The 26624-nt window shown below is 42.5% G+C and overlaps 1 protein-coding gene across 1 annotated transcript in view; it reads left to right on the top strand.

Annotated features, from left to right (window-relative positions):
• LOC132836909 (netrin receptor UNC5D-like) overlaps window positions 1–22993 on the top strand; it is a 225364-nt gene extending 202371 nt beyond the window's left edge. The window contains exons 13-17 of the mRNA XM_060856476.1: window positions 633–860; window positions 9026–9175; window positions 16578–16742; window positions 21646–21824; window positions 22801–22993. Coding sequence (XP_060712459.1) covers window positions 633–860; window positions 9026–9175; window positions 16578–16742; window positions 21646–21824; window positions 22801–22993 — 915 coding nt within the window. The remainder of the gene's footprint in view (window positions 1–632; window positions 861–9025; window positions 9176–16577; window positions 16743–21645; window positions 21825–22800) is intronic.
• The last annotated feature ends 3631 nt before the right edge of the window (window positions 22994–26624 follow it).

Raw genomic sequence — 26624 nt, 5'->3', positions numbered from 1 at the left:
TGGGCCGAAGGGCCTGTTTCCACACTGTAAGTAATCTAAGTAAGTAATCTAAGTAAGGCATTGAGATAGCAGGTCAGCCATGGGTGGGTTGAAGGATCCATTCCTACTCTCATTTTATGTGTTTCTGAGATAGGAACTGTTACTCCACTTTTTATAAGGATAGTGGTTTGAATGTGTCTTGCAAACCTTTAGAATGGAAGCAAAATGAATTTGAGGCAAATTTAAATTTTAGTTGCGGCTTGGTGTTTCTTAGTTTTGAATGAAACAGATATATAGTGAACAATGAAAAATCCTTAACCCAAATACAGGGGCTCATTTTAATCTCATGCTCGGCACAACATCTATGAGGATTGATGGAATGAGCACCTATGTGCTGCTCAGTACGTCTATCTTAATTGCAATGGAAAGTCATATTACTCAGTGTGGGGAGTGAAGAGTTTCTGCAGAAAACCCAGTTCCATCAGTTTCCCAATAAATGGCGCATTTTAAAATTGTGGACATAGTTAATACTTTTCCTCTGGATATTACTTAAACATCTGGGTATTTTCTCTTTCTATTGTGGGTAATTTGATGTTTTTATTGCTGGTTGAGTTTTGAATTTCAGTTGCCAATGTTTCATTAATCCTCCACAGGAAGTGATGTTGCTTGAAGACGAGACCACATCCTGTTACTGCCTACTGGATTCTCATTCCTGTCACATCCTCTTGGACCACCTTGGCACATATGCACTCGTGGGCGAGGCAGTCACGGAGTGTGCGGAGAAGAGACTGAAGCTTGCTGTCTTCGGGCGTCTGTCCTACAGCTCACTGGAGTACAATTTCAGAGTGTATTGCATGGACGACATTCCAAGTGTTTTGCAGGTATTGTACTGAAGGAAGCATTTACTTGACCTAGTTTCACTTACCGCAAGAGAGGTTGACATCTAACTCCAAGCTTTAATTTTCACTTGCTTCAGCAGAGCTCCTGTGACAAATAGATATTTTGAAACTTTTGAATATTTACGTGATGCAATCCATTTGAATGGATTTTTACAATGCAGTCTAAGTCATCATCAAAGTACGTACCAAATCCCATTTTGGAAGTTACTTTGAAGTCAGCTTTGATTGTTCTTTCAGGCAGCGAAGAGAGGACAACAAGAGTAGTGAAGTGGTTGGAAAAATTAAAACTAAAAACGGAGGGAATGTTCATTGCATCAGTAACTGATTGCAAGTCACTAAATTTGCATTGTAAACTAATGGTAACTCTGATAAAGCATTGATCCCACTCATAACAAACAGCAAAGCACTTTGTTGATTGTCTTCATCTAACCAGTAGAAAGTGAGGACTGCAGATGCTGGAGACCAGAGTTGAAAAATGTGGTGCTGGAAAAACACAGCAGGCCAGACAGCATCCGAGGAGCAGGAGAATCGACGTTTCGGGCATAGGCCCTTCTTCAGGAATGAGGCTGGTGTGCCAAGCAGGCTGAGATAAAGAGTAGGGGGGAGGGAATTTCTGTCGCAAATGCACCTGCACCTCCACTCACATCATTTAATGTATCTGTTGCACCCATTGTGGTCTTCTCTACATTGGGGAGACAGGTCGCCTACTTGCGGAACGTTTCAGGGAACACTTCTGGGACACCTGCACCAACCAACCCAACCGCCCCGTAGCTGAACACTTTAACTCCCCCTCCCACTCCGTCAAGGACATGCAGGTCCTTGGCCTCCTCCATCGCCCGACCGTGACCAAATGCCGCCTGGAGGAAAAGCGCCTCATCTTCCGCCTAGGAACCCTCCAACCACACGGGATGAATGTAGATTTCTCCAGCTTCCTCATTTCCCCTCCCCCCACCTTATCTCAGTCCCAACCCCCAGAATCAGCACCGCCCTCTTGCCCTGCAATCTTCTTCCTGACCTCTCTGCCCCCACCCCCTCCCCGGCCTATCACCGTCACCCTCACCTCCTTCCACCTATCGTAATCCCAGCGCCCCTCCCCCAAATTCCCTTCCCCCCCCTACCTTTTATCTCAGCCCGCTTGGCACACCAGCCTCATTCCTGAAGAAGGGCTTATGCCCGAAACGTCGATTCTCCTGCTCCTCAGATGCTGCCTGGCCTGCTGTGTTTTTCCAGCACCACATTTTTCATCTAACCAGTACGAAGTAAGTAGCGTGTCCCTCTCATTAATTAAAAGGTGCAAATACCCAACGACATGTACTTCCATTCATACAAGCTCTGCCCAAAAGCAGATCCTTGCCTCATTGTCCATCAATGATTCATCCTTAAGTTGATTCCTCAGTTGTTTTTGTTTGTAAGCTGGTGGTTTTCAATTGCCTTCTGCTCTCAGGGGTAAGAAAGCCTAACCTAAATCTTAGCCAGAATGACAACCAAACCTGCACTGTTGGCATTATGCTGAACCACTCGCTGGTTCACTAGCTAATTGCAAGAACCAGCCCCTTCTGAAATGAGTAGTCATTGAACAAACTGTTATTCAACAGCCAGATTCTCTCCGCACTCAACAACTTGAGGTCAAGCTCTATAGTCCCAGCCATTTTCACAGACCTGATCTTTCTCCTTATCTTGTTGTTTGTGAAGATATCATTCTGAACTGGGACTCTTATTCAGTGTGTGGTGTTCCTGGGGAGGAAAATGCCACCAACACACTTCTTCGCTTGACTGGGTGTATAGGCCTCTGGTTTCCAAGTGGTAGATGACCAATTACTCTTAACAAGTTAGCTTAGTGTTTGATAGCTGAGTCATAAGTGACATCAGTTTGATAGACATTGTTAAAAGATGACAGGGGGCTTCACTCCATGAGCTCTTAAGTTATTCTGCCTTCTCTTTTGTAAGAGAGTATGACATAAGGGATTGGGTATCTCTAATATTAATGCTTTCAGAATTATTACATGTGCAACAATCTGTTAAAAAAAAAACTCAGTGGTACAACCTGAACTGGACCAAACTGATAGATCACATCATTGACAGCTGACTATATTTTGGGCACATCACAATGGGTACATAATCTTCAACTCAACTTCAACTTTTCTAAGTTGTTCTGAAGTCAACCTCAAGAAAAGGAGAGAGTAAAAAGAACAATAGAAATTTCAGCATAAGAGGAAGCCAATATCTCCAGATGCTGGCACCACACATCAAATTGTCTTCTATTTCAAATCTGCTATTATCCTCAGAAAAACTCTGTGCATCCCTCACCTCGCAATTACCCCACAGTCTGCAATCCCCTCTTTCTTTCCAAAGTCCTTGTTGCCTCGCAAACTTGTGACCTCAGCTTCCCTGCGACCTCAGCTTCCCTGCAGCTACATGTTTCAGACTGTATAACAAGGCTTCCAGCCTTCCACATCACTGAGGTAGCCCTAATCAAAACCACGATGACATCCCTTAGAGGGAGCATGTGATTGTAAACTCTCGACTTTCGATCTGCTGATAAAGCAGACATATCTCTTGTTAAAGCATGATGACTCATTTTTTGATTTAATTCTCAAAGCATTTCTTCTCTGCTAAGTCCTACATATCACAGATTTACTGAGTGCACTTCATCTGTAACATTAAGATATAGCTGACCTGTCAGCGTCCTGTGTTATAACTAGCTGCCTGAAACGTCAACTCTTGCACCTCGAATGCTGCCTGACCTGCTGTATTTTTTCCAGTGTTATGCTTTGTCAACTCTGACTCTCCAGCATCTGCAGTCCTCACTTTCTGCTGGGGCTAAGTTCCCCAATTCATTGTGGTTTCAGACAGGACAACCTGAATTGTCAAGCTTTCCCGTGAGGAGCGATGAACTTTGTTTCATTCACCACCTCCCTCAATTGGATGCAGCAAAGTTAATTAAAAAGGGTTCATCTCCTTTGTGGATGTCTTTCTCTCAACCTAAGTGAACTTATGACTTGAAAGGGATCAATTTATCAACATTTCTTTGAATTAACGAAAGGGTCAGTTTGTTAGTTATTCAACCCAGGAGGAAACAATAGTGCAATATATACACACAGAACAGAAATAAGAGATGAGTACAATAAAAGATGAATGTTAAAAGCTATATAGATCAGTCTGACTGGATGTTTCTTGGACAGTAGATAGTGGAACGTTTTTATCTCAGTCGAAAATTTCAGGATTCCTGGTTTTGTAAGTTTGCCAAAATTGATTTGTCCTCTTTGCCTTTTGAGTGCTTGGTTAACGAGTCTCCAGCACTCTGAGAGAGAGTCCTTTACCTGCAGTGCTGCCACAATATGAAGATTTTTTGCCTGTCACTTTCACAGCGCACTAACCTTTGATCCCAGGCTAGCTATGCATTCGTACCCCAAGTCACTCACATATACCGGCCAGGGATGGAGGTCTAGTTGGACACCTACCTCTGTGTATTCATAGACTTCCCTTACCCATGTCCCTGTTGTCATTTCTCCCACCATGCTCACAGTCTGGCAAACTCACAGGGACATGAAAGTTCAGTTTATAGTGTATTTATCCCCTTCAAGCCTCCTTGACATATTTCGGTCTGACATTCCAGAGTTCCTCTCCAGGCAGCCACTGAATTTACATGTACAGACACCTTTTAGCTGCGTCTCCTCTTTGGAAAAAAATGCACGTTGCAGTTAAACATTCCGTATGTCCGTAGATTTTGATATGTGGTCATGACACTTGGAAAATCTGTATAAACCATCCATTTAAAAGATTACACCTCCGGCTTGTTGTTCCCCGTGCTATGCCGAATCTGGCTTTTGGAGCATCTTGTTTTTAACTGACCCACCACTGACAGCCATGCCTTCAGCACTCACATGACTAAGCTCCGGGGACTCCCCCCTCTCTGCCACCTTAGTCTCCTTTAAAACCTGCCTCTCTGAGAAAGCTTTTGGTCATCTGTCGTCATCATCACCTTATGAAACCCAGGGTCAAATTTTGTTCTGTCTTGTTCCCGTGAAGATCCACAGAATGATTTTTTAAAATTTCTCGGTAGAGGGACGAGATGCTGTTCTGGGTGCTTTTCCTTTCAAAATGGTGATTTTTAAAAGACAGTCTCACTGACTAAGAATTCCCAGAGGAAAATCTTTTTGCTGACTGGAAATTTCCCTTCCTCCACTCCAGGCTGTCAGTGACGAAGAAATGATCATTAGCCATAGTAATTGGACATAAGTTACGGCAAAATGAATTTGCAAGATTAGTCTCATCAAAGCCAGTTCTGCCGTCACATAAGGAAATGTGAGAAATTTATCACAAACTACTTTGCAATCAGCCCGTTCCAATCACATAAATTAGATCAAACTTCATTCTCAGATGAAAAGACTTTTTTTCAAAGATCTCTGGGCGTCTTCATATCCAGAGAATGAATTATGGACAGGGCTGAGCATTTTATTAAGAAAGCTGAAACCTGATTTTACAACCTGCTTTGCGCTCTGTCCGTTTTAACCCTCCAGTGATTTAGGGTGGTAAGGTTAAGCAAGAGGCTGCAGACTATGACTGATTTCTCTGATCAAAGTGAGCTTTATATCTTGAGAACAGCGGGTCGTCCTGATTTTGTTCTCCCGGCAATACATGCCTCCCTCAACTTCTGGTTGTACATCGACCCAAAAACAGTCAGAATAACATTAGATAACTGACATTGCATAGTTTCTGATTATTTTGCATTCCCTCCTTTGTGACAGTGATCGCAGCTGACCACGTGAGAACGGGACACCTGCCACTAATTTCAACCTTAAAATGTCAACCCTCATTGTTTTTTATGGACAGTATATTTCACTTTTTGTTGGTGAAAGTTTTCTAAGGTAGATTGCCACTGATGTGCTTGGTGCTGTGTGGTGTTGTTTGAACAAAATTTTGTTCTGTCCTGTGTTTCTGTGAGCTGCACTGTACACTAATAACCGTGGGGTTGTAGGGAAAAAACTCAGCAGGTCTGGCAGAATCTGTGGAGAGAAAAACTGAGTGAATGTTTCGAGTGCCATAACTCTTCAGAACTCAACTTCGGCGTTCTGAAGAAGTCATGGGACTAGAAACATTAACTCTGTTTCTCGCTCCAGTGATGCTGCCAGATCTACTGAGTTTCAGCGGCACCTTCTGTTTTTCGGATCTCCAGCGTCTGCAGAATTTCACTTTTAATTGTGCTTATGTAGCATCTTGTCAATGCACTTTGCAGTTTTTCCAGTTCTTTTCAATTGTTTTCATTGCTGCAATGTTTTCGACATAAAGTTTCAAATTTGATCAGCGCAAGGTCTCACCAATGGCAGTGTTTTGCATTTTGTTGGTTTAGTACATTTTGATGAGGCAAATCAGAGCAGGACATATACACTTAATGTTAGGGTCCTCAGGAGTGTTGCCAAATAAAGAGACATTGGGGTGCGGGTTCATAGATCCTTGAAGGTGGAGTCACAGGTAGACAAGGTAGTGAAGAAGGCATTCAGTAGACTTCCCGTTACTGGTCAGTGCATTGAGTATAGGAGCTGGGATGTCATGTTGCACCGTACAGGACATTGGTTCAGCCACTTTTAGGGTACTGCGTTCAGTTCTGATCTCCCTGCTTTTGGAAAGATGTTGTTAAACTTGAAAGGGTGCAGAAAAGATTTACAAGGATGCTGCCAGGGTTGGAGGGTTTGAGGTGAATAGACACAGGCTGTTTTCTCTGCAGCTTTGGAGGCTGAGGGTTGACCTTGTAGAAGTGAGGGGCATGGATAGGGTGAATAGCCAAGGTCTTTTTCCCAGGTTTGGGGATTTCAAAACTAGAGGGCATAGGTTTAAGATGAGAGGGGAAAGATATAAAAGGGACTTAAGAGGCAACCTTTTCATGCAGAGGGTGTTGAGTATATGGTTTGAGCTGCCAGAGGAAGTGGTGGAGGCTGGTACAATTACAAAATTTAAAAGACATCTGGATGGGAAGGAGTTCGCGGGATGTGGGCCAAATGCTGTCAAATGGGACGAGATTAATTTAGGATATCTAGTCTCTATGGACAAGTTGGACCAAAGGGTCTGTTTCTGTGCTGTACAACTCTGTGACTCGACTACTAAATGTTGATCTGGACAGCTTTGAGCAGTACAATCAGCTGTTTAACAAGAGGGAAAATGGGATCTTGGTTTAAGCCCTCCAGCCCAGAGGTGAAAGCAGAGACTGTTCAGAGTAATTTCAGTAAATGTCTCTAAGATAATGGCGGACACTCAACTAAATGAAGAGAAATTGTTTTCACTGACAGGTGGGCTGGTCCTCAGAAGGTACAGCTTGAAGGATAATTGGCAAAATGACGAGAGAGGAGATGAGGAGAATTTCACTTGCTTCCAGTTGTGCTGTGCGGTGATCTGTGTATGACCTAAAAGGGTGAATTCAGACTCAGTCAGAATGTTCAAAATCAATTGTTTGAAAAGAAAAACGGCGTTCAGATGAAACAATGTGGAGAGTGGTACTAACTGGGTGGCTGTTTCAAAGGACTCCTTAATTGGTTTGTGTTTCAATGTGATTCAATGCGGCATCTGTGAAAGTGCAGAACTCCTTCAGTTTTGCACTAAATTTTCAGCCTTGGTGATATGGCTAAAATTCGAGAAAGGGACTTGAATCCACAAGCATCTGACTGGCAAGCGTAGAACCAGGTTGGCATGTCAATTCCGCAGCCTTTAGAAATCTGCATTGGTTTTTTGGTTATGGGGGGTGGAGGGTGGATGCCAGTCACAATTCCTGTATTGATCAGTGAATGTCAACTATTTCATGTAAAAGGAGAGGTGAAGGCTTAGTGGTGTGACAGCTGGACTGTTAACCCAGACACCCACCTCTGATCCCCAGTTTAATTCACTGGCCAAAGAGACCCATACCCGAAAACTGACTTTTCAATACAGGCTGTTTATGCATTCAGGAGAGGTGAGATGTAAAGATGAGGCTGAAGGTATGTAAAAGAGAGGTGATGGTGTAGTGGTATTATTGCTGGGCTGTTAATGCAGAGATCTAGGTTTAAATCCCACCAGGGTAGAATTTGAATCCATTTTGTTTTTAAATCTGGAATTAAGAGTCAAATGATGATTGTCCAATGGTTGACTGTCACAATCTGGTTCACTCATGTCCTTTAGGGAAGAAAACTGCCATCCTAACTTGGTCTGGCCTACATGTGACTCCAGATCCACAGAAATGTGGCTGACTTTTAACTGCCCTCTGGGCAATTAATGATGGGTAATAAATGTTTCCCTGGTCAGCAATGCGCTCATCCTGTGAATGAATTTTTAAAAACTGTTGTCCTTCCGTCTTCAATCATTGTCACTCTGAAGTTATGGTTTACTGTTTATTTCTTGCTATTGTATCTTCCTTCAAATCCAGCAAGTTCGGGTTGCTGAGTCCCAGGAATGCCCTGTAGTTTGCTTGAACAGTAAATTTATCGGCGTGATACTGCTGCGAGAAACCAAGAGATAAATCACAGGGACGAGAAGGAATTAGTCATTGAGTCGTAGAGATATACAGCACAGAAACAGACCCTTTGGTCGTTGCTGACCAGATATTCTAGCCCCATTTGCCAGCACTTGGCCTATATCCCTCTGAACCCTTCCTATTCAAATACCCATCCAGATGCCTTTTAAATGTTGGAATTGTACCAGCCTTCACCACTTCCTCTGGCAGCTCATTCCATACACACACCACCCTCTGCATGAAAAAGTTGCCCCTTAGATCTCTTTTATATCTTGCCCTTCTCACCCTGAAACCTCTGCCCTCTAGTTCTGGATGCCCCAACCCCAGCGAAAAGACCTTATCTATTTATCCTATCTGTTTGAAGAGTTTGATTTTTTTACAATTCCTTTTGGAATGCAAGCACGGACACATTGGGCACCTAATCTAAGGATTGCAGAAGTAAGGCATTTTGAAACACTTGCAAAGGATCTGCAGGGACTTTGGAGTGTCTCTGGCACAAGTGAACAGGCAGTATCAAAATGCAAATCTTCCTAATGTATAAGCCAAACTGATTTCCATATTAGAAATTTATACTCTTGCCCAAGGTTATATGGCTTTAGGTTTACCCTGAGAAGACAAAGAACTTGATCTTCAATGGCAGGCATTAATTGCTGTGCTCTTCCATTACCAGGAAGTGATGTATGAGGAGAGAAACCAGGGTGGACATCTATTGGATGAGCCCAGAACTTTACACTTCAAAGCAAACTCATACGGCCTTCAAGTTTCTGTGCTTGACGTACCCCAGTTTCTGTGGAGAATCAAACCACTGTCTGTATTTCAGGTAATTATGATTCATTTTGTGCTTGTTGCATTGTGTGTCTTGTCCCAGAAGTGGCAGTCGGATGAAGGCTTACCCACAAAAAAATTAGCTATGTAACCAGTTTGGGGGTTCTGTATTATGAGCAAGTGATAGATGGAGTGTGTACAGCAATCAGTGTTAGCTGAAAGAGCTGGGAAGTGTGTGGCAAGAGATTTTGTTCTTGAGCTCGTATCTATTTGTGGGTACGCGAGCTGCCAATGCAAAAACATGCATTTTAGTGGCACAGGGATAACGTAACTAATTATCCAAAGAAGACCCTAATCATATGATGTGAGAGAGGAAGTAGAAAATACGAACCATCAAGTCTGCTCCACCATTTAATGACATTGGCCTGATCTGATAGCTGTCAACTGCACCTTCTTGCCTTTTCCCTAACTTGATTCCATTACTGATTAAAAATCTGTCTATCTCAATCTTGAATGAACTGAACAACACAGCCTCTACATTGTTCTGTGGTAAAGAATTCCTCAGATGCACTGCCTTCTGAAAGAAGAAGATCCTCTTTATCTCAATATTAAATGGGTGATCCCTCTTTCTCTGAGGTTAACCTGTATGGTTCTCCACTCTCCTACAAGGGGAAAGAACCTCACAGAGTCATAGTGATATACAGCATGAAAACAGACTGTTCAGTCCAACTCATTCACCCTAACCAGGCATTCAAAACTGACCGAGTGCCATTTGCCAGCATTTAGCCCATCCCCATCCAAACCCTTCCTATTCATGTACCTGCCTTGATACCTTTTAAGTGTTATAATTGTACCAGCATCCTCCATTTCCTCTGGCAGCTCATTTTCCAAAGACGCACCATCCTCTGTGTGAAAAGGTTGCCCCTCAGGTCCATTTTAAATCTTTTCCCTCTCACTGTGAACTTATGCCATCCAGTTTTGGGCTCCCCAGCACTAGGAAAACGACCTTGGCTATTGACCCTATCCATGCCACTCATAATTTTATAGACCTCTGTAAGGTCACCCTTCAGCCTGCAACACTCCAGGGAAGAAATGCCCCATCCTGATTAGATTAGTTACAGTGTGGAAACAGGCCCTGCGGCGCCCAACAAGTCCACACCGACCCTCTAAAGCACAACCCACCTAGACCTATTCCCCTACACTTACCCCTTCATCTAACAGTACGGGCAATTTAGTGTGGCCAATTCACCTAACCTGCACATTTTCGGACGATGAGAGGAAACCGGAGCACCCGGAGGAAACCCATACAGACACAGGGAGAATGTGCAAACTCCAAATTATCCAATTATCCAGGACAGTTGCCTGAGATGGGAATTGAACCCTGGTGTCTGGCACTGTGAGGCAGCAGTGCTAACTGCTGTGCCACCGTGCCACACATTCAACTGTTCCCGGTAGCTCAAACTCTCCAATCTGAGCAACATCCTTGTAAGTTTTTTCTGCATCATTTCAAGTTCAACAACATCTTTCCCATGGCAGGGACACCCATAGAAGTGAACTATTCCAAAAGTGGCCTCACGAAAGTCCTGTACGGCTGCAACATGACTTCCCTTCTTTGATACTCAGTGCACTGTCCCGTTAATAGCAAGCATGCCAAACGCCTCCTTCATGTCTCTGTCAATCGCCTTAAGGTTTTTATATGCTTCTATAAATCATCTCCCATTCTGCTAAACTCCAAGGAATGCAGTCCAAGCTAATCCTCAGTGGTTAAGTTCAAGTCACATTGTTAACATTATAAATAAAATCTACCATCAGTTGTGGTGAAGAGGAAGTTGGATTGGTGGTTTAAAACAATAAACGAGACATCAGGAATGATTTTTCACTTTCAGGACTTGTAAAAGTCTTAACAGTAAAGAAATAATGGTATAACAATGCATGCCAAGCATTCACAATTGCAGTTGATATGATTTTGATGGTACCTAAAGTATTGGGTTGAGAGTGGAATTCTACTGACTGCAATGAAACTGAATATCGAATTCTGCAGATATCAGGCAACACTCGAATACCTCCTGTTCTGAAACACTCAGGATGAATTCCTGCTTTGTTTCATTGTTTCATTGACATTTTGGTAATCTTGCTTCATCCAAACAAGTCTGAAACACGTACAAAGCTGTCACCTTTTCTGTTTGTAAAGAAGCAATTTGCACCTATTTTCCACCTTTCACGATCCTTACAGTAACTAAGTGTCTTTGAAACTGTTGTAGAAAAACAGCACATTTCTCACAATAGAACAGATTTGAACATCAAAAATATTCAATGGTCTGCATACTGCTCTGAGATGTCCTGAGGCTGCGAAAGCGATTACACTGATGCAAGCCAATCTTTCAAACATGCAAATTAATTTGTGCACAGCATTGGCCCACCAGTGCAATGGAATAAGTGAGTGGAGATGTTATTTCAGTGGTGGTTGTGGTCTGGGAAAACTTCCCTGCTCCTCTTTAGTTGGTGGCATAGGTAACATTCCCTCGCAGCTGTGCTGAGACACTGCTTCTCTGAGGGTCTGTGAACTCCAGTTGTCAAGCCAATGTTGTCCCATTCAGAAGTCACAGTGGAGAAGAATAAAATAAGAGGAAAGATACACACAAGAGGGCAAAATAAGTCTGGGTTTCCTGTCTCACATGAAAGACAGCACCATCCGCAGCATAGCATCCCCTCAGTACTGCACAAGAAGTATCAGCCTCGATTTTGAGCTCAGGTCTTCAGAATGGAGCTTAAACCCACATCTTTCAATGTTCAAATCTGTTGGCTTCCTGAAAGCCAACGGTGCTGTCTGGTGAACCAAGGCTGATATTAATATTCCATGTAAACCCATTAATTTTTATCTCATTTTGAGTGTTGGGAAATGTAATTATACATAAAATTGATTTATTCATTCTGGTGAATGCACACGCTTTGTAAATTGCTAATGTATTTTTTAAAAATTATGTAAAAATTACCTTATTTGAATATTTCACATCACAAATTTAAATACTACCAATAGACACAATTATTAATTTATGTTGTTAGCTCTGTAATGATAGTCCGCTTACATCCCAATCGTAATAGTGGCAATTGTCAGTACCTTTCGGCTAAGACTTCTTTGCAAGAGCAGGTGCAATGACTTTATTAATGAATGACATGTTTTTGCAATTCACTGTCTATAATTATCCAAATTTTCAATGTACTCAGAATGATGAGAATGTGGGACTTGCTCCTGCAAGGAAGAGTTGAAGCAACTCAGGAGATATCAAACTGTTTTGGAAGGATATTATTAAGCTGGAGAGGGTTCAGAATAGATTTGCCAAGTTGTTGCCAGGAATGGAGGGTTTGGGTGCTAAGGAGAGGCTGGGTAGGCTCGGACATTTTTCACTGGAGCGTAGGAGGTTGAAGGGGGTGACTTGATAAAGGTTTGTAGTATAATGAGGGATATAGAAAAGGTGGATTTCAAGACTAGGTGCCACATCTTCTAAGATGAGAGGAGAAAGTTAAAAAAGGCCCAAGGGACAATCTTTGTGCACCGAGAGTGGTCCGTATGTGTGGAATGAACTTCCAGAGGAAGTGATGGATGCAGGTACAGTCACAATGTTTAAAAGACATTTAGATAAGTACGTGATTAAGAAACATTTAGAGGGATATGAGCCAAGTGCAGGCAGATGGGATTTAGTTTCGTTTGGAATTATGGTCGATATGGACTGGTTGGACTAAAAGGTCTATTTCTGTGTTGGTATGATTTTGTGACTATATAATCAAGATGTCAGGAGTTACTGTATGTGAGAAACAGTTTTAGAAGCAGCTCAGAGAAAGTTCACTTGATGAATTCCTCGGAAGAAAGGCTAGTCTTAGGAGGAAAGGTTGACAGTTTGAGACTGCATCCTTTGGAGTTTTGAATAATGGGAGGTGTTCGTATAAAAGCATACAAGAATCTGAGGGAGCTGACAGGGTGGGTGCTGAGAGATTGTTTTCCTGAATGAGAGATGCTAAAATGAGAGGAAACAGGTTACAAATGGAGGGGTTTCCCTTTAAGAGAGTGATGAGGAGTTTTCTTTTTCCCCCTGGGAGTTCCCAGTCTGTGGAATTTTCTTCATCCGACAGCAGTGGAGGCAGTGTCATTGAATATTTTCGAAGCTGTCTAAGAGAGACTCTTGATTGGTAAAGGATTCAGATGGGAAAGTGGGTGAACATTGGAGTGCAGTTAGGTCCACAATCATATCAGCTGAGGTACAGCAGTCTGAAGGGGCTAAATATTCCACTCCTGCTCTTGATTCATAGTTTTATATGTATGTTCATTTGGCGGGAAGGGACCGAGGTGCTGCTGTGGAGGTAGGAGTTGGTAATCTTGTATATAGTGGTTAAAGGGCTCAGAAGTACATACATAATGGGACATCCAGGCTGCATGTAGTGTGGTTCAGCAAAGCCACGGAATTACCACTGTACTCGGTAAGCATAAATATTTGATGTTGCATAAAATCCATACAGTGTGAAAGCAACGAGTCCACATCAACCCTCTGAAGGACATCCCACCAGGCTCATCCTCCTACCCTATTCCTGACACCTTGCATTTCCCATTTCGAACACACACACACACACACACACACACACCTCTGAACACTATGGGCAATTTATCATGGCCAGTCTACCTAACGTGTACATCATTGGACTGTGGGAGGAAACCAGACTACCCGGCAGAGATCCAGGAAGACTCAGGGAGAATGTGCAAACTCCACATAGACAGTTGCCCATGAGTGGAATCAACCCTGGGTCCCTGGCACTGTAAGGCAACACTGCTAACCACCGTGCCACCCAGCATCCAATTTGTGTGTCACAAAATTTACAACATTCAGCTGCCTTTTTTGTCCATGCAACCTAATTCTTTTGTAGCTTCTCTCCACAAATACTACTGATCTTTAATAAATATTATAGGTTGAGGGTATCGGGATAATTTCTGACTACAAGGCATCTCAAATAATTGCTTATGTTTATCTAGTGCTCTTAGCATAATGAAATATCTGGAGGCATATCACAAGAGCGTTGTGAAGTATAATTTAACACTTAACTCAGAAAAGTCAATATTAGAGCAGAGAACTAAAAGCTTGATGCTAGAGGTAGGTCCTTCAGAGCATACTAAAGGAAGAGAGTATTAGAGAGAGTTAGATAAGTTTGACAGTTTATATTTCAAGACCAAAGCAGAAGCAGTGAAGGCATGTTCCCCCAATAAGATAAGAGATTCTACTAAAGCCCAAAGCTAGACAAGTCCAGATATCCTGGAAGGTTGTAAGGCTGATGGGGAGAATTGAAAATTGGGTTGAGAACAACTCATGAAGGACAATGAGCACCAGAGTGGTGGGTGAATGGGATGGAACTGTGATGAGGAGGAAGGGCGAGATGAATCCATGACTCTCTCTAAAAAAATTATAAACAACTTTACAGACTAATGTATACAACATTTTGCCAACAGTGAGGACGTTTATGATTTGCACAGTCTTGTAGGTCAATTTTGGGAGAACTTATTTTCCTGGAAGGCTTTCATGGAGCTTCACATGCTTTGGAGCTCACTGACTGGGTTGACATTTCGATCATTAAAGTGGTTTGTTAGCAGCTTGAGGAATGCCCAAAATAGAGAAATAGAGGGGGCACAATTTCAAAGTAAGGGCTCTTCAATGTAAGATGAAGACGAGGAGGAACTTCTTCTTTCAAAGGATTGTTTGTGTGCGAATTCTCTTCCACAGAGAGTTTTGGAAGTTCTGTTATTGGATTGTACTCAGGTCTGACTTAGGCAAAATGTTGATTGACAAGGCAGTCAGGACTTAAGGAGAGAGATGAAAACTTGAAGTTTAGATCGCTATCTGATCAACTATGTTTTTGCATGGACAGGGGACTTGACTGGCTAAGTGGTCTACTCCTGATCCTAACTTTTATGTTTTTATGTGTGAGGAGACAGATATTGTCTCCAGCAACTGATTTGTGTATCACAAAATGTTCTGAGTTTAGCTGCCATTTTTTTGTCCATTAACCAAATTCTTTTGAATATTCTCTCCACAAATAAGGATAAGTCTGGCTCTTTATTTAAATGTAATCTTCCAACCACCAATTGTCAGTTGACTCTTTAAACTCTTGTCTGATCGTTTCCACAGAATTAAACTCGAAGCCATTCTACATTTCCATTTGTTAGTATTTGTTCATAGAATGTGAGCAGTGCTGGTTAGGCCAGCATTTATTGCAAATCCCCAATTGCCCTTAACAGGGTAGTGATGAGCTACCTTCTTGAATTGCTACAATTTGGGAGGTGTACAAGTACTTACAGTGCAAATAGGATGGGAGTTCAGGATTTTGACCCAGCGGCCATAGAGGAACGACGATGAGGATAGTGAATGGCTTGAACAGAAACTTGCAAGCAGGGGTGATCCCATGCATCTACTGCCGTTGTCCCTCTCAGTGGTGGAGGTTATGGGTTTGGAATGTGCCTTTGAAGAGTCAATAAAGTGTGGCACTGGAAAAGCACAGCTGTTCAGGCAGCATCCGATGACCAGGACAGTCAACATTTCGGGCAGGGCCCTTCATCAGGACTGATGAAGGGTCCTGCCTTAAACATAGACTCTCCTGCTCCTGGGATGCTGTCTGACCTGCTGTGCTTTTTCCAGTGCCACACCTTATCCACTCTGACTCTTCAGCATCTGCAGTCCTCACTGTCTCCAGAAGGGCTTTTGCCTGAAACGTCAATTTTACTGCTCCCCGGATGCTGCCTGAACTGCTGTGCTCTTCCAGCACCTCTAATCCAGAATCTGGTTTCCAGCATCTGCAGTCATTGGTTTTACGTTGCCACAGAAGGAGACTGTGAATTACTCTGTTTTGCTTGGTTATTACATTTCTTCAGTGTCTTTAGATTAGATTAGATTAGATTACTTACCGAGTGGAAACAGGTCCTTCGGCCCAACAAGTCCACACCGACCCGCCAAAGCGCAACCAACCCAAACTCCTACATTTACCCCTTAACTAACACTACAGGCAATTTGGCACGGCCAATTCATCTTTGGACTGTGGAGCACCCGGAGGAAACCCACGCAGACACGGTGAGAACGTGCAAACTCCACACAGTCAGTCGCCCGAGGCGGGAATTGAACCCGGGTCTCTGGCGCTGTGAGGTAGCAGTGCTAGCTAATGTGCCACCGTGCCGCCCACATTTCATGGCAATACAACGTCACTTTGCTTTCAGATGTGTTATTCAGGGATTGGATCATCAAAAATATATTCACTATGTGCCCTTGCAGTCGAATCTTCAATGTCATTAAATTCTCTCCCACCCTTCAGGTCCAGGGCTGCAGCACAAGAAACATAACTTGGTCTACTCTTGTTAATGTCCATGTATTTGTTTCGTATTACATATTTTCCTCAGGGAGTCTGATTCTGGCTTCTGTCTCCAGCAGGAATTTGCCTTTTCCCATATCTGGTGCAGGAACCAGCAGCCCCTGCCGTGTGCCTTTAGAGTGGAAAGATTCAACTCAGCTACCACACACTTCTCCTGCAAGATCTGCATCCGGCAGCTGAAAGGCGATGAGCAGATCTTTCACCTCAGCACCTCCATCCTTGAGGTAAACTTCATAACAACATTTTCCCAGTGAACATAGATTTCAGGTTGGACTTGATTCATTGTTAAAAATCACACAACACCAGATTATAGTCCAACAGGTTTAACTGGAAGGACTCAAGCTTTCGGAGCGACGCTCCTTCATCAGGTGATTCATTGTGGTAGCCAAGTTACAGAAGTAGTCCTGCAAAGGTGCCAGTGATTCAAGGTGTAGCTTACTGTACCTCAAGGCCAAGTGTTCCAGGTTCAAGTCCGAAGCCCTGAAACCTGACGACGAAGAAAACTGAGTTCATTACATGGCCACGTGGGCTCAGCATCAGCCTGCAAATCCTTTCAACAAAGGCGATTGACTGGCAGTAGAAAGGGAAGCACCTCCTGGTCGACTGCGTGAAGGAAAGAAGCTGACACCCTCAACCAGCTCCAGGTGACAAAGTACAAACTAAAGTGCATGTTGCCACAGCAACTTGGATTCACTGGGTGAATTTTAACACACTCACTATCAATGCAATGGAGATGGAGATGGCCCATCAAATCACTTTCAAAGATAATCGCCAGCCTTACTCCCTGCTACTTTTCTCCCTTAAATACTTATTTGTCACTCCATTGAGAGTTACTATCGAATTGGTCTTAACGCCTGTGACAGGCAGAATAGAAATCCTAATCCTTTATTGCATCAGCTTTTTTCACCATTCGAAGTTACATGGTACAGGGAAACATCCTAATGAAGTTGTGGGATAGGTTTTCAACCATTCAACACAAGATTAGTGTTGCAGGTTTTCTGCTAATTATATGAAAGACACGACTTGATTGTTTTATATCCAGCAGCAAGGTTAAAGTCTACTCTGGTGCAATGCATACAGCTTTAGCTATCAGCATGCTCCAACCTTGGAAAGGTCACAGAGAATGTTTACTATCATTGTACCTGGTGCCAAGGATGAAGGAGTTCAGTTCGCTGGAGAATTTGTGTGAGCAGATGAGGAGTTGTTCATATTCTCAAAGGGTTTTTGGAAGGGTAAACAAGGAGAAAGTGTTTTCAATGGCTGAAGTGTCGAAAACTTGAGGATACAGATGGAAGATAATTGACGCAGGAGCCCAGAGGCATGAGGAGGAGAGTCACTCCACAACATACGGTGCAGCCTGGAACACGCTACCTAAAAATGTGGTGGAAACAGATACAATAACTTCCAAAAAGAGTTTGTATCAGTCCTTGAAAGGAAAGATCTTGCAGGACAATGGTGTGAGGACTGGGAATTGGGGTTCATTGTAAAGGTCTTTTAAACAACCTGCCACAGGCATGATGGGCTAAATGGCCCACTTCCTGTGCTGTACCATTCTGTGAAATATGCATTTTTATTTCAGAGCGAGGTATACTTTTTCATATTTCTTACAAGAAGTTCTTGCAGGTTTTACTTTGTTTTTTATTACAAAGCATGTTGTGAAGGAGTCCACAATTTCAGATCCTTTGCTCATAAGGTGAAATAATCCCAATTGTGGTTGTGCATGAGGTCAAGTACATGATGACTAATTCTTCTGAATCTCAGCTACACTGATTCTGCATTGTGACCCTTCCCTTCGACCTTGACAAGAGCTGTCTGACAGATTCGATCAGACTTGCATATGGATTAACTCAGGTTCTGCAGTGTCAGATATTTCTGCCAACGTAGATCCAGATGCTCTGTGAAAATTTTCCATTTGCAGAGGATGATGTGTGTCCAGTGGTTAAATGAAGCTCAGCTCTTTACAATATAGCCTCCTTCAGCCACACACTCGCCCAATATATAGGCAATCCTCAGCTGTACTTCATCACCATTTTATCAGAATACACATTCCACAATTAGTGTTTTCCAAACTGATGCATTATAAATGATCTTTCATAAAGTTTATTAACAGGATGTGGGTATTGCTGGTAAGACCAACCACATATCTACCCAGCAACAAGATTGTCTACTTCCAGTTCCGTAATGTCACTTGTTTCTGCTCTACCTCAGACTGTATATCATAGAATCCCTACAATGTGGAAACAGGCTATTTGGCCCAATAAGTCCAAACCGACCCTCCGAAGAGTATCCCACCCAGACCACTTGCATTCTTACTCCCACTCCCAATATTACTCTACACTTCCCCTGACTAATGCATCTAGCCTACACATCCCTGAACAATATGGGCAATTTAACATGGCTAATTCACCTAACCTGCACTTCTTTGGATTGTGGGAGGAAACCGGAGCACCCAGAGGAAACCCACACAGAAACGGGACAATGTTCAAACTCCATGCCAACTATAATCCCAAACTACACTAATCCCAAACTAAACTAATCCTACCTGCCTATGCATGATCCATCTCACAACAAATATTTTTTATTCATGTACTGATCTGAATGTCTTTCGAACAGTGTAACTGCACCCGTATCCACCGCTTCCTTTGGAAGTTCGTTCCACACACGAACCACCCTCTGTGGAAATAAATTGCCACCATGTCTTTTTCAAATCTTTCTCTTCTCACCTTGAAAATATGCCCTCTCGACTTGAAATCCTCACCCAAGTGAAAACACACTTGCCGTTCACCTTATTTATCTGCCCACCCCTATCCTCCAGTGAAAAAAAGCACTCAATCTACCCAGCCTATTCATATAACTCAAAGCCTCCATTCCCAGCAACAACCCAGTAAATCTCTTCTGAATCCTCTCCAGTTTAATAATAACACTGTGATTACAGGGTGACCAGAACTGAACACAGGACTCAGAAAAAGCTTTCTTTCTCTTGGATTCCTTCACACTAAGCCTGTCTGTGACATTCACTGAATCATAGAATCTCTACAGTGCAGATCGAGGCCATTCAGCTCATTAAGACTGCACTGATCCTCTTAAAAAGCATCCCACACTATCCTCACATTAATGATTAACCCATCTAGCCTGCACATGCCTGGACATCATGGGGCAATTTAACATGGCCAATCCATTTAACCTGCATGTCTTTGAACTGTGTGAGAAAGCCAGAGCACCCAGAGGAAACCCACACGGAGACATGGAGAGAACATGCAAACTCTACACAGACAGTCACCCAAGGCTGGTATCAAACCTGGGTCTCAGGTACTGTGCCACCCTTATAAAATGGGAAGTTCACGAGGTTATTTTGCAATGGCTTGCTGTGTACATTTCCCCAGTTTATGCCAACATGAATCTCATAAGTCTTGTATCTGCAGGGATGTGTGAATTAGTTATCCTCCAGAACCCTGTTCCCAACTCCATTTTATTTGGAATTAAATAGACAGTTTAAAGTGTAACCATTCCCAAATTCTGACATTCTTTGCACCTCGTTGTCACTTGGAAAGAGTTAATCCAACATCAGCATAGCCGCTTGGGGCATTATTTGTCGATATATCTTTCATTTTGTTACTTATTAAACATAGATCCCTCCCACCTTCTAAAGTTTTAATCAACCACACCACCGAGAGAATTCAAAACAGGTCATGTGATCACTCGCATTCAACTATTATCCCTTAATTTAATGACACAGCTCCAAAACATAACAACCTTATAAAATCTTGCATTTGTCACAAAGGATCACTAACTCAAAATGTTAATATCTCCTTAAGTGTCGCATTACTTTTTCATCACACTCTTGTACATCTTGGGATGTTCTCCTACATAAAAGGTGACATTTAAATGCAAGTTATAACAAATCTCGAGTCTCCCATTGCTGATACAAAAGAGTTACTTCAGAGGATGGTTCCGGATCAACCATACTGGGAGCAGATTGGATCAATTACGGTTTCATGGCAAACAAATGTTGAGCAATCCAATTTTATGTGTGTTGTTATTTTGAGATTTTATTTCCCACTCAACGCGAGTTCTAAAATTGTCATTTAAATTCACATTACCAAATTATTATTCCAAATCTGTGGATCTCTGGTCCATGACAATGAGACTGTACTCTTCAAGAATCATGATGGGATGGACACGTTTCCCGGGGGAAACCATGTCCCGGACAGCCAACATACTGAGAAAAGAACACTTGTCGTCAGGATTGCAGAAGACTCTCGGATTCACCAACATTCCTTTCTCAAGAGAAACTCCGCTCGTCTCTGTAACAATGTGCCTTCTTTGTGACCTTCCTTAGGGGGAGTTTATACAGATGTCATTGATAGTCGCCATAATCTGAGTTGAAGAAGCGTAAACACTTCCCTCTCACTTGACTGGAGTTCCACAAGGAGACAAGCTTTGATGTTGCCCGTCTGCACAGTCTGCACAGTTTCTTCATCATGAAATGTGTTGCCCTAGCCAGTAGTTAAAAACAATAGAACGTCTCTATGAGATGTATCTCCTGGAACATTTTTAGAAGGGATTAAATTGATTATTTTCTTCCTTCATAAGCACAATTGGAAATAATTTTTAAATGCTCGACATTCTCCAATCTCTTTTGCATCAGCGTAATGCTTAAATCTTCCAGTAATTATTAGGATATGGCTTGGGAATTTATTGGAATGAGGTACTCTTGTGAGATTTGGAACCAAGAGTGCATGAATGAAAGCAGAGTATCCTGTCAACCTCATTGCAACTAGTGTGTATCTATGAGCTGATTGGAAGTGGTTCTGGCTAGAGGGACATGAGACAAATTTGGTACAATGCTGCATTCCCAACATCTCTTTCAGTCACCTGTACTTACTTTATTTGCAAGAATTGTTTGAGGTCTTAATGAATGCTTTATGCATATAGGCATTTCTCAAAGAATACATTACCAGGAAGATGGCCCTGCACCATATTTCTGCAGTCACATTGAGAGAGGGAATAGCCTCCAGGTTTCCTGTGGGAAAAATTTGCAGTCAGTTTAAAAGTTGTCTTAATCATAATTTGACAGTTCCTTGGACTTGGAGATGAACTTTAAATGTACCCTATCTGCTCTTACAGGATGAGAGAGAAGCTGTTCACTTCTGTGCACAAGCAGCAAGTGATGTGGCCACGTTAGAAGGTCCCAAAGCATTTAAGATCCCATATTCCATCAGACAGAAGATCTGTTCCACCTTTGACGTTCCCAGTGCTTCGGGCAAAGACTGGCGGCTCTTAGCACAAAAACTACACATAGACAGGTGAGTCGAACCGAAGCAAACTAACCAGGTGAATTAGTGATTTGCCTTCTTTCCAAAGGTTAGGCTTGGTTTTCATTGAGGTCAAGTTTGCTCAACTGTATTAATATTGCCTGTAAAAAAAAGCGGAATATTCAGAGTGTCCTAACAAAGCCATATCACAGCATGCCAGGACCCAGATAAGTCCATCAGAGAAAGGCACTCACAATGGCCTAGGTTTTACTGCTGTCAGCTACTGTGTAGAATGACCTTGGGTGGAGCATTTTAAGAACCAGACTGTGCATTGTCTCTTTGGTCATCTGAATTGACATGCTTTTACCTCCTGGCAACTGAAGAAGGTTGCACCAAACCGTTTGCAGTGTTGCAACAATATCTGGCCACAAAGCCTCACCTGATCTGTCAAATTCCAGCTCTTTTTCAACCGAGATATTAAACTCTGGCAGGTCATTCTAGTATGGAGGCATCATTGTCCACCTTGATCATGCCCTAGCCAGCAGCCGAATGTACATAGTCCAAGCATATACCATGGAATGAGTTCTTCTGTAGTGTAGTGACAATGTCCCTACCTCGGGGCCAAGAGTCCAGATTCACGTCCCAACTGCCCCGTTGGTGTATCACAATGTGTCTGCATCGTCTGATCAAAAATATGTGTGTTTGTCATAGAAAGGTAGGATCATTAAACAAAGGTCATTGTCTGCCAATTTTTGTGTAATGTGACAGATTGTTGGGATCTCACTCCCCTCATATGTGAGATTTCTGAAGAGACCTTAAGAAATAATTTTGTTTTTAGATAGTACAACAGAATGAGAGAAATTGGAAGCAAGCATCCACTGTCCATTTCTCCTCGTTGTCAACAATAGTTCAAATTGTTCCAGAAATTGCAGGCAAGTGGCCAGTTTGGATGTGTGCAGTGACTGGTGTCATCAGTGTGGAAATGCTCAATTCTTCTCAGTGTGGTCTTTTTTTTCTTGCTTGGCAGGAACCTGAGTTACTTTGCAGTTAAAAGCAGCCCTGCTGGTACAATCTTGGACATATGGGAGGCACAGCATCAAAATGACAGAGACCTTGACTCTCTGGCCAGTGCTCTAGAGGAAATAGGCAGGATCCAGTGCCCTGCCTCAATGACAGCTGAAGGCGACGGTGATGAGTCAGACTACAACTACGGTGGATGAATCAGAACCCCTTGCTATCATTCCAGGAGGACTCTGGGTTCAGCTCACCCCTGAGCAAGTTCAGCTCAGTCACAATATCGGAAAGATTTCTCAGGAAATGAAATATGGTTTACTGTCCAGATCTTTGGATGTGTATGTAAATAGAAATTTACTTGTAAATACTTCGAACAAGGGTGCACCAATTATAATTTATCAGACCAACTTAATCAACAGTTTGTTGATTGGCTACAAAAAAAAAGCATTCATAGTTTGACTGGAAAATCCTTGGAATTACACCCCACTACATCCCGCTGTTACTTCAGAGGTGCATCCGAAATCCTCTAAAGCTCTGAGGGACTTCCCAACTTAAATGATTGCATACTGCTGTTTATTGAAAGCGACCTTTCAGCCTCGCCCTGTGGCAGTGAAGAGAGCAAGCCATTGTCAATAATCAGTATTTTGAGTTCTTGGTTGCTGTTGACTGCACTGGCACTGAAACATCAATTGTTGCCCTGGTGGCCTTGAGTTAAGTGTAGTGACTGTAACAAGGTCAGCAGGTGGACCTCACAGAATCTGAGTTCCCCAATTGGGGCTGTTAACCGGGTCCAATCAGGGAGCCCTGGCTGACAGATATAAACAGGAGTGTTAGGGGTTCTGTTCACTCTGAGAGCTGGCTCTGTGGGAGCTGGATCAGTGTCAAGGATTTCTCCATGTGTAAATAAAGAGTGATTTATTGATGGGATGTCGGTCTCCGTGAAGTTATTTTATTAAGCAAGGGCAGTAATCCATTTATAAGCAAGTGATTCTCTGGTGCTGTAAAGCAGGGAGGTAATCAGTGATATAAGCTTGTTAAATTACCTCAGAAACAAGTGGTTTTCAAACAGGTCGCGTGACCAACACTCTTTGAGTGGACCGCTGAAAAATTCATCACTTGACCACCCACCTTCAAGTTCCTAGTTGAGTCAAACATCCTCTTCATTGAAAGATAAAAAAAAGAACACACCTTACTGACGCTGTAAGATCTGAAGACCTGTTTAGAAGCACACAACTAGCAGTGCACATTTTGTTGAACACTCACATTGTGCACATCTGTGCAATTAGTAATGCACCCGGCCCTCCCCCACCAACCTTTCTGGGCTAGGGAATTAGCAGACTGCAGTCCTCTCTATCTGCAACAATCAACCTAATCCAAACAGAGCGACAAAATTTGTGATGGACCCTTTAATGCTGAAGGAATGAACTCCACACTCTGTCAGCTTTGGGCGTGAATGGCGATGGGGACTGGGTTCTGAGAGATTGGCAGCTACTTAAAAAAAAACAGCCTCTCTCAGCAGTAACCGTACCCTGAACGTGAATCACTTGTCTGTGTGTGATGTCCAGTGCACGTGGATGTGTAAACTTGTGTAGATGCTGATCTGTTATGCAGACAAAACAAAACCAGGGTCAACCAGTTGTGGCCCCTTGTTTCTGATGCAGAGATTCACTGGTACAGCTATGTCATGTTTTTACAATGTTGGTGACGGATTGTTTAAACTGTGAAGCATGATTGCACAGGAAGTTTTTGCCCTGCAAGTACTGCAGTCTCTTTGTTCTGTTTCCTTTATAAAACCTTACTTTTTGTGAAGGATATTGAAAATGTCTAAAAGGGAAGAAAATCTATTTTAAGTGATCTGGTGGTGGAGCAGCAGGAGAGTCCTCTTCGACCCTGGTTCAAATTGGTTTAATCAATTGAAATAATCATTGAAATAATTGTTGCACCCTTATACTTAAGCAACTCATCCATTCTCTCTGGTTCCTCGTGTGTATTGTCTTGTTCATACACATCTGATGTATGTATACCTGCTGAACTCTTGATGGATTTTGTAAGCTATTTACTGGTGCCTCCATTCTGCTCATCAATCAGCAAAGCCCTATTTCTATTGAAGTCCACGTGTAAAGGGTTATTTCACAGACTGGTGGTCCCTTGTGGTTTTATTTGTGTACAAATGATCATAAAGTTTCTGTGGGTCTTGAATTTTCTCCTTGTCTTGATTGATGGACCATTCCATTGTGCGTGGATTGACAAAATGGTTGCAGGAGCAAAACCGTAGAAGTGGAAGTGTGAACAGTTATTGTTCTGAGAATGCTGAGCTGTGTGTTTGATTCACATGTGCTACAGCCTTAGCTCGCAACCCATTGTCAAACCTCCTTGTGCCCCTCCTTCCCCACCCCCACCCACCACACTTCTTGTCCCACATTGTGTTGATTTCACATTCCTCAGCCATGCTTACCAACCCTCTTCTGTATCTGCCTGCATCCCAATTTGGCCCCTCTTTCCAAGTGTATGCATCTCCTGAACGACTCTTATCCTTTTCCTCTCATTCAGAGGATGAGGGCATCACTACAAGTATTTGCTTCTGCTCCGCAGTTGCCCTTGAGAAGGGTCAGTGAGCCATCTTCTTGTCAGGCAGGGGTTTTTTTTTTCAGCTGATCCAACTAAATGGCTTGCTCACTCATTGTAGAGTTCAGCAAAGAACTTGATTACATTGATGAGGGTCTGCTGCTCTCCCTAACTCCACTCTTGTAGATGATTCTTCCACCTCTGTCCTTCCTAAAATACCACAATGTTCCTTCCCTCCTTGAAGGTTCTCCTCTTAGTTCTTTGTGAATACTTACACCAGCTGTTTCATCTGAACTGTGCTATTAGCCTCCCCCCAACAAGCTGTCATTTTTTTTCCATTTCCTCTTGAGGTATTTATCACTGAAAAGCATTGTAGTGATCAAAGATTGGTGGATGGTTTGTCAAGCATTCCACCAGCATCTTTGAGGCAATCTTTTCGGATTGTGTTGCATTAAATTAATGACATTTAGTTTTGGATTTCACTAAACTCTTATTTAAACCATTTCTTTTTGCCTCTTTTATTTAAGGCTGCTTTAATGTCCAGTTGCAGTTAAAGGGATACATAAACAACCATCAGCGAGTGATTCATGAGGTAAAGATGGAGAGCAGGAGATATGAAAGGAATAGAATGCTGAGGTAGGTGTGAGGGAGAGAAAGAATTGGAGAGAAAAAAAAATAGTTCATCGAAATAGAGTAAGATAAATTTAGTGACAATATAGTTGCTTGTAGTAATCTGCATGTTATTTACTCATGTGCATGTTTTGTATTCCCTGTTGGTCATCTCCTTCTCATTTATAAGTTATCTCCAGGAGCTGGCGGGGTCATGCATGTGGCTTGTTTGCCAACAGGGGGAAAAGACCAGGAAAAGGTGCACTGCAAGGAAAGATGGAGGACAGCCAATGTAACATCTAGCCACATTTCAATTATCCCAGGTGCCAGAGATCATTGAACCAGGCCCAATGTTGGAAAGGGGATGATGTTGATCTGTACATCCACTCTATACCATGCCTGATTTTCACTACTTTACCTGGTTAATTATTTTGGTATTCAAATGATTAACTGGATTTTCATTCATTCAAATTGTGACTCTTCTGAATTATAGGAAGTAATATTTTGTATAGTCTTATTTATACTGCTATACTTCTGTCAGTTTGGAAGCTCAATGAAATTACATTGTGAATGGAAATGCCCTATTCCCGTATTAACATCAGTCACTAAAAAAATGAGTTGCATCAAGGCTTTTCATGAACAATTTAGTGGCAGTCTCGGCTC

This window comes from Hemiscyllium ocellatum, chromosome 48 (assembly GCF_020745735.1).
Source record: "Hemiscyllium ocellatum isolate sHemOce1 chromosome 48, sHemOce1.pat.X.cur, whole genome shotgun sequence".
Taxonomy (NCBI): domain Eukaryota; kingdom Metazoa; phylum Chordata; class Chondrichthyes; order Orectolobiformes; family Hemiscylliidae; genus Hemiscyllium; species Hemiscyllium ocellatum.
Note: the sequence above shows the minus strand (reverse complement) of the source record. Positions and strands in the feature narration are given on the sequence as shown.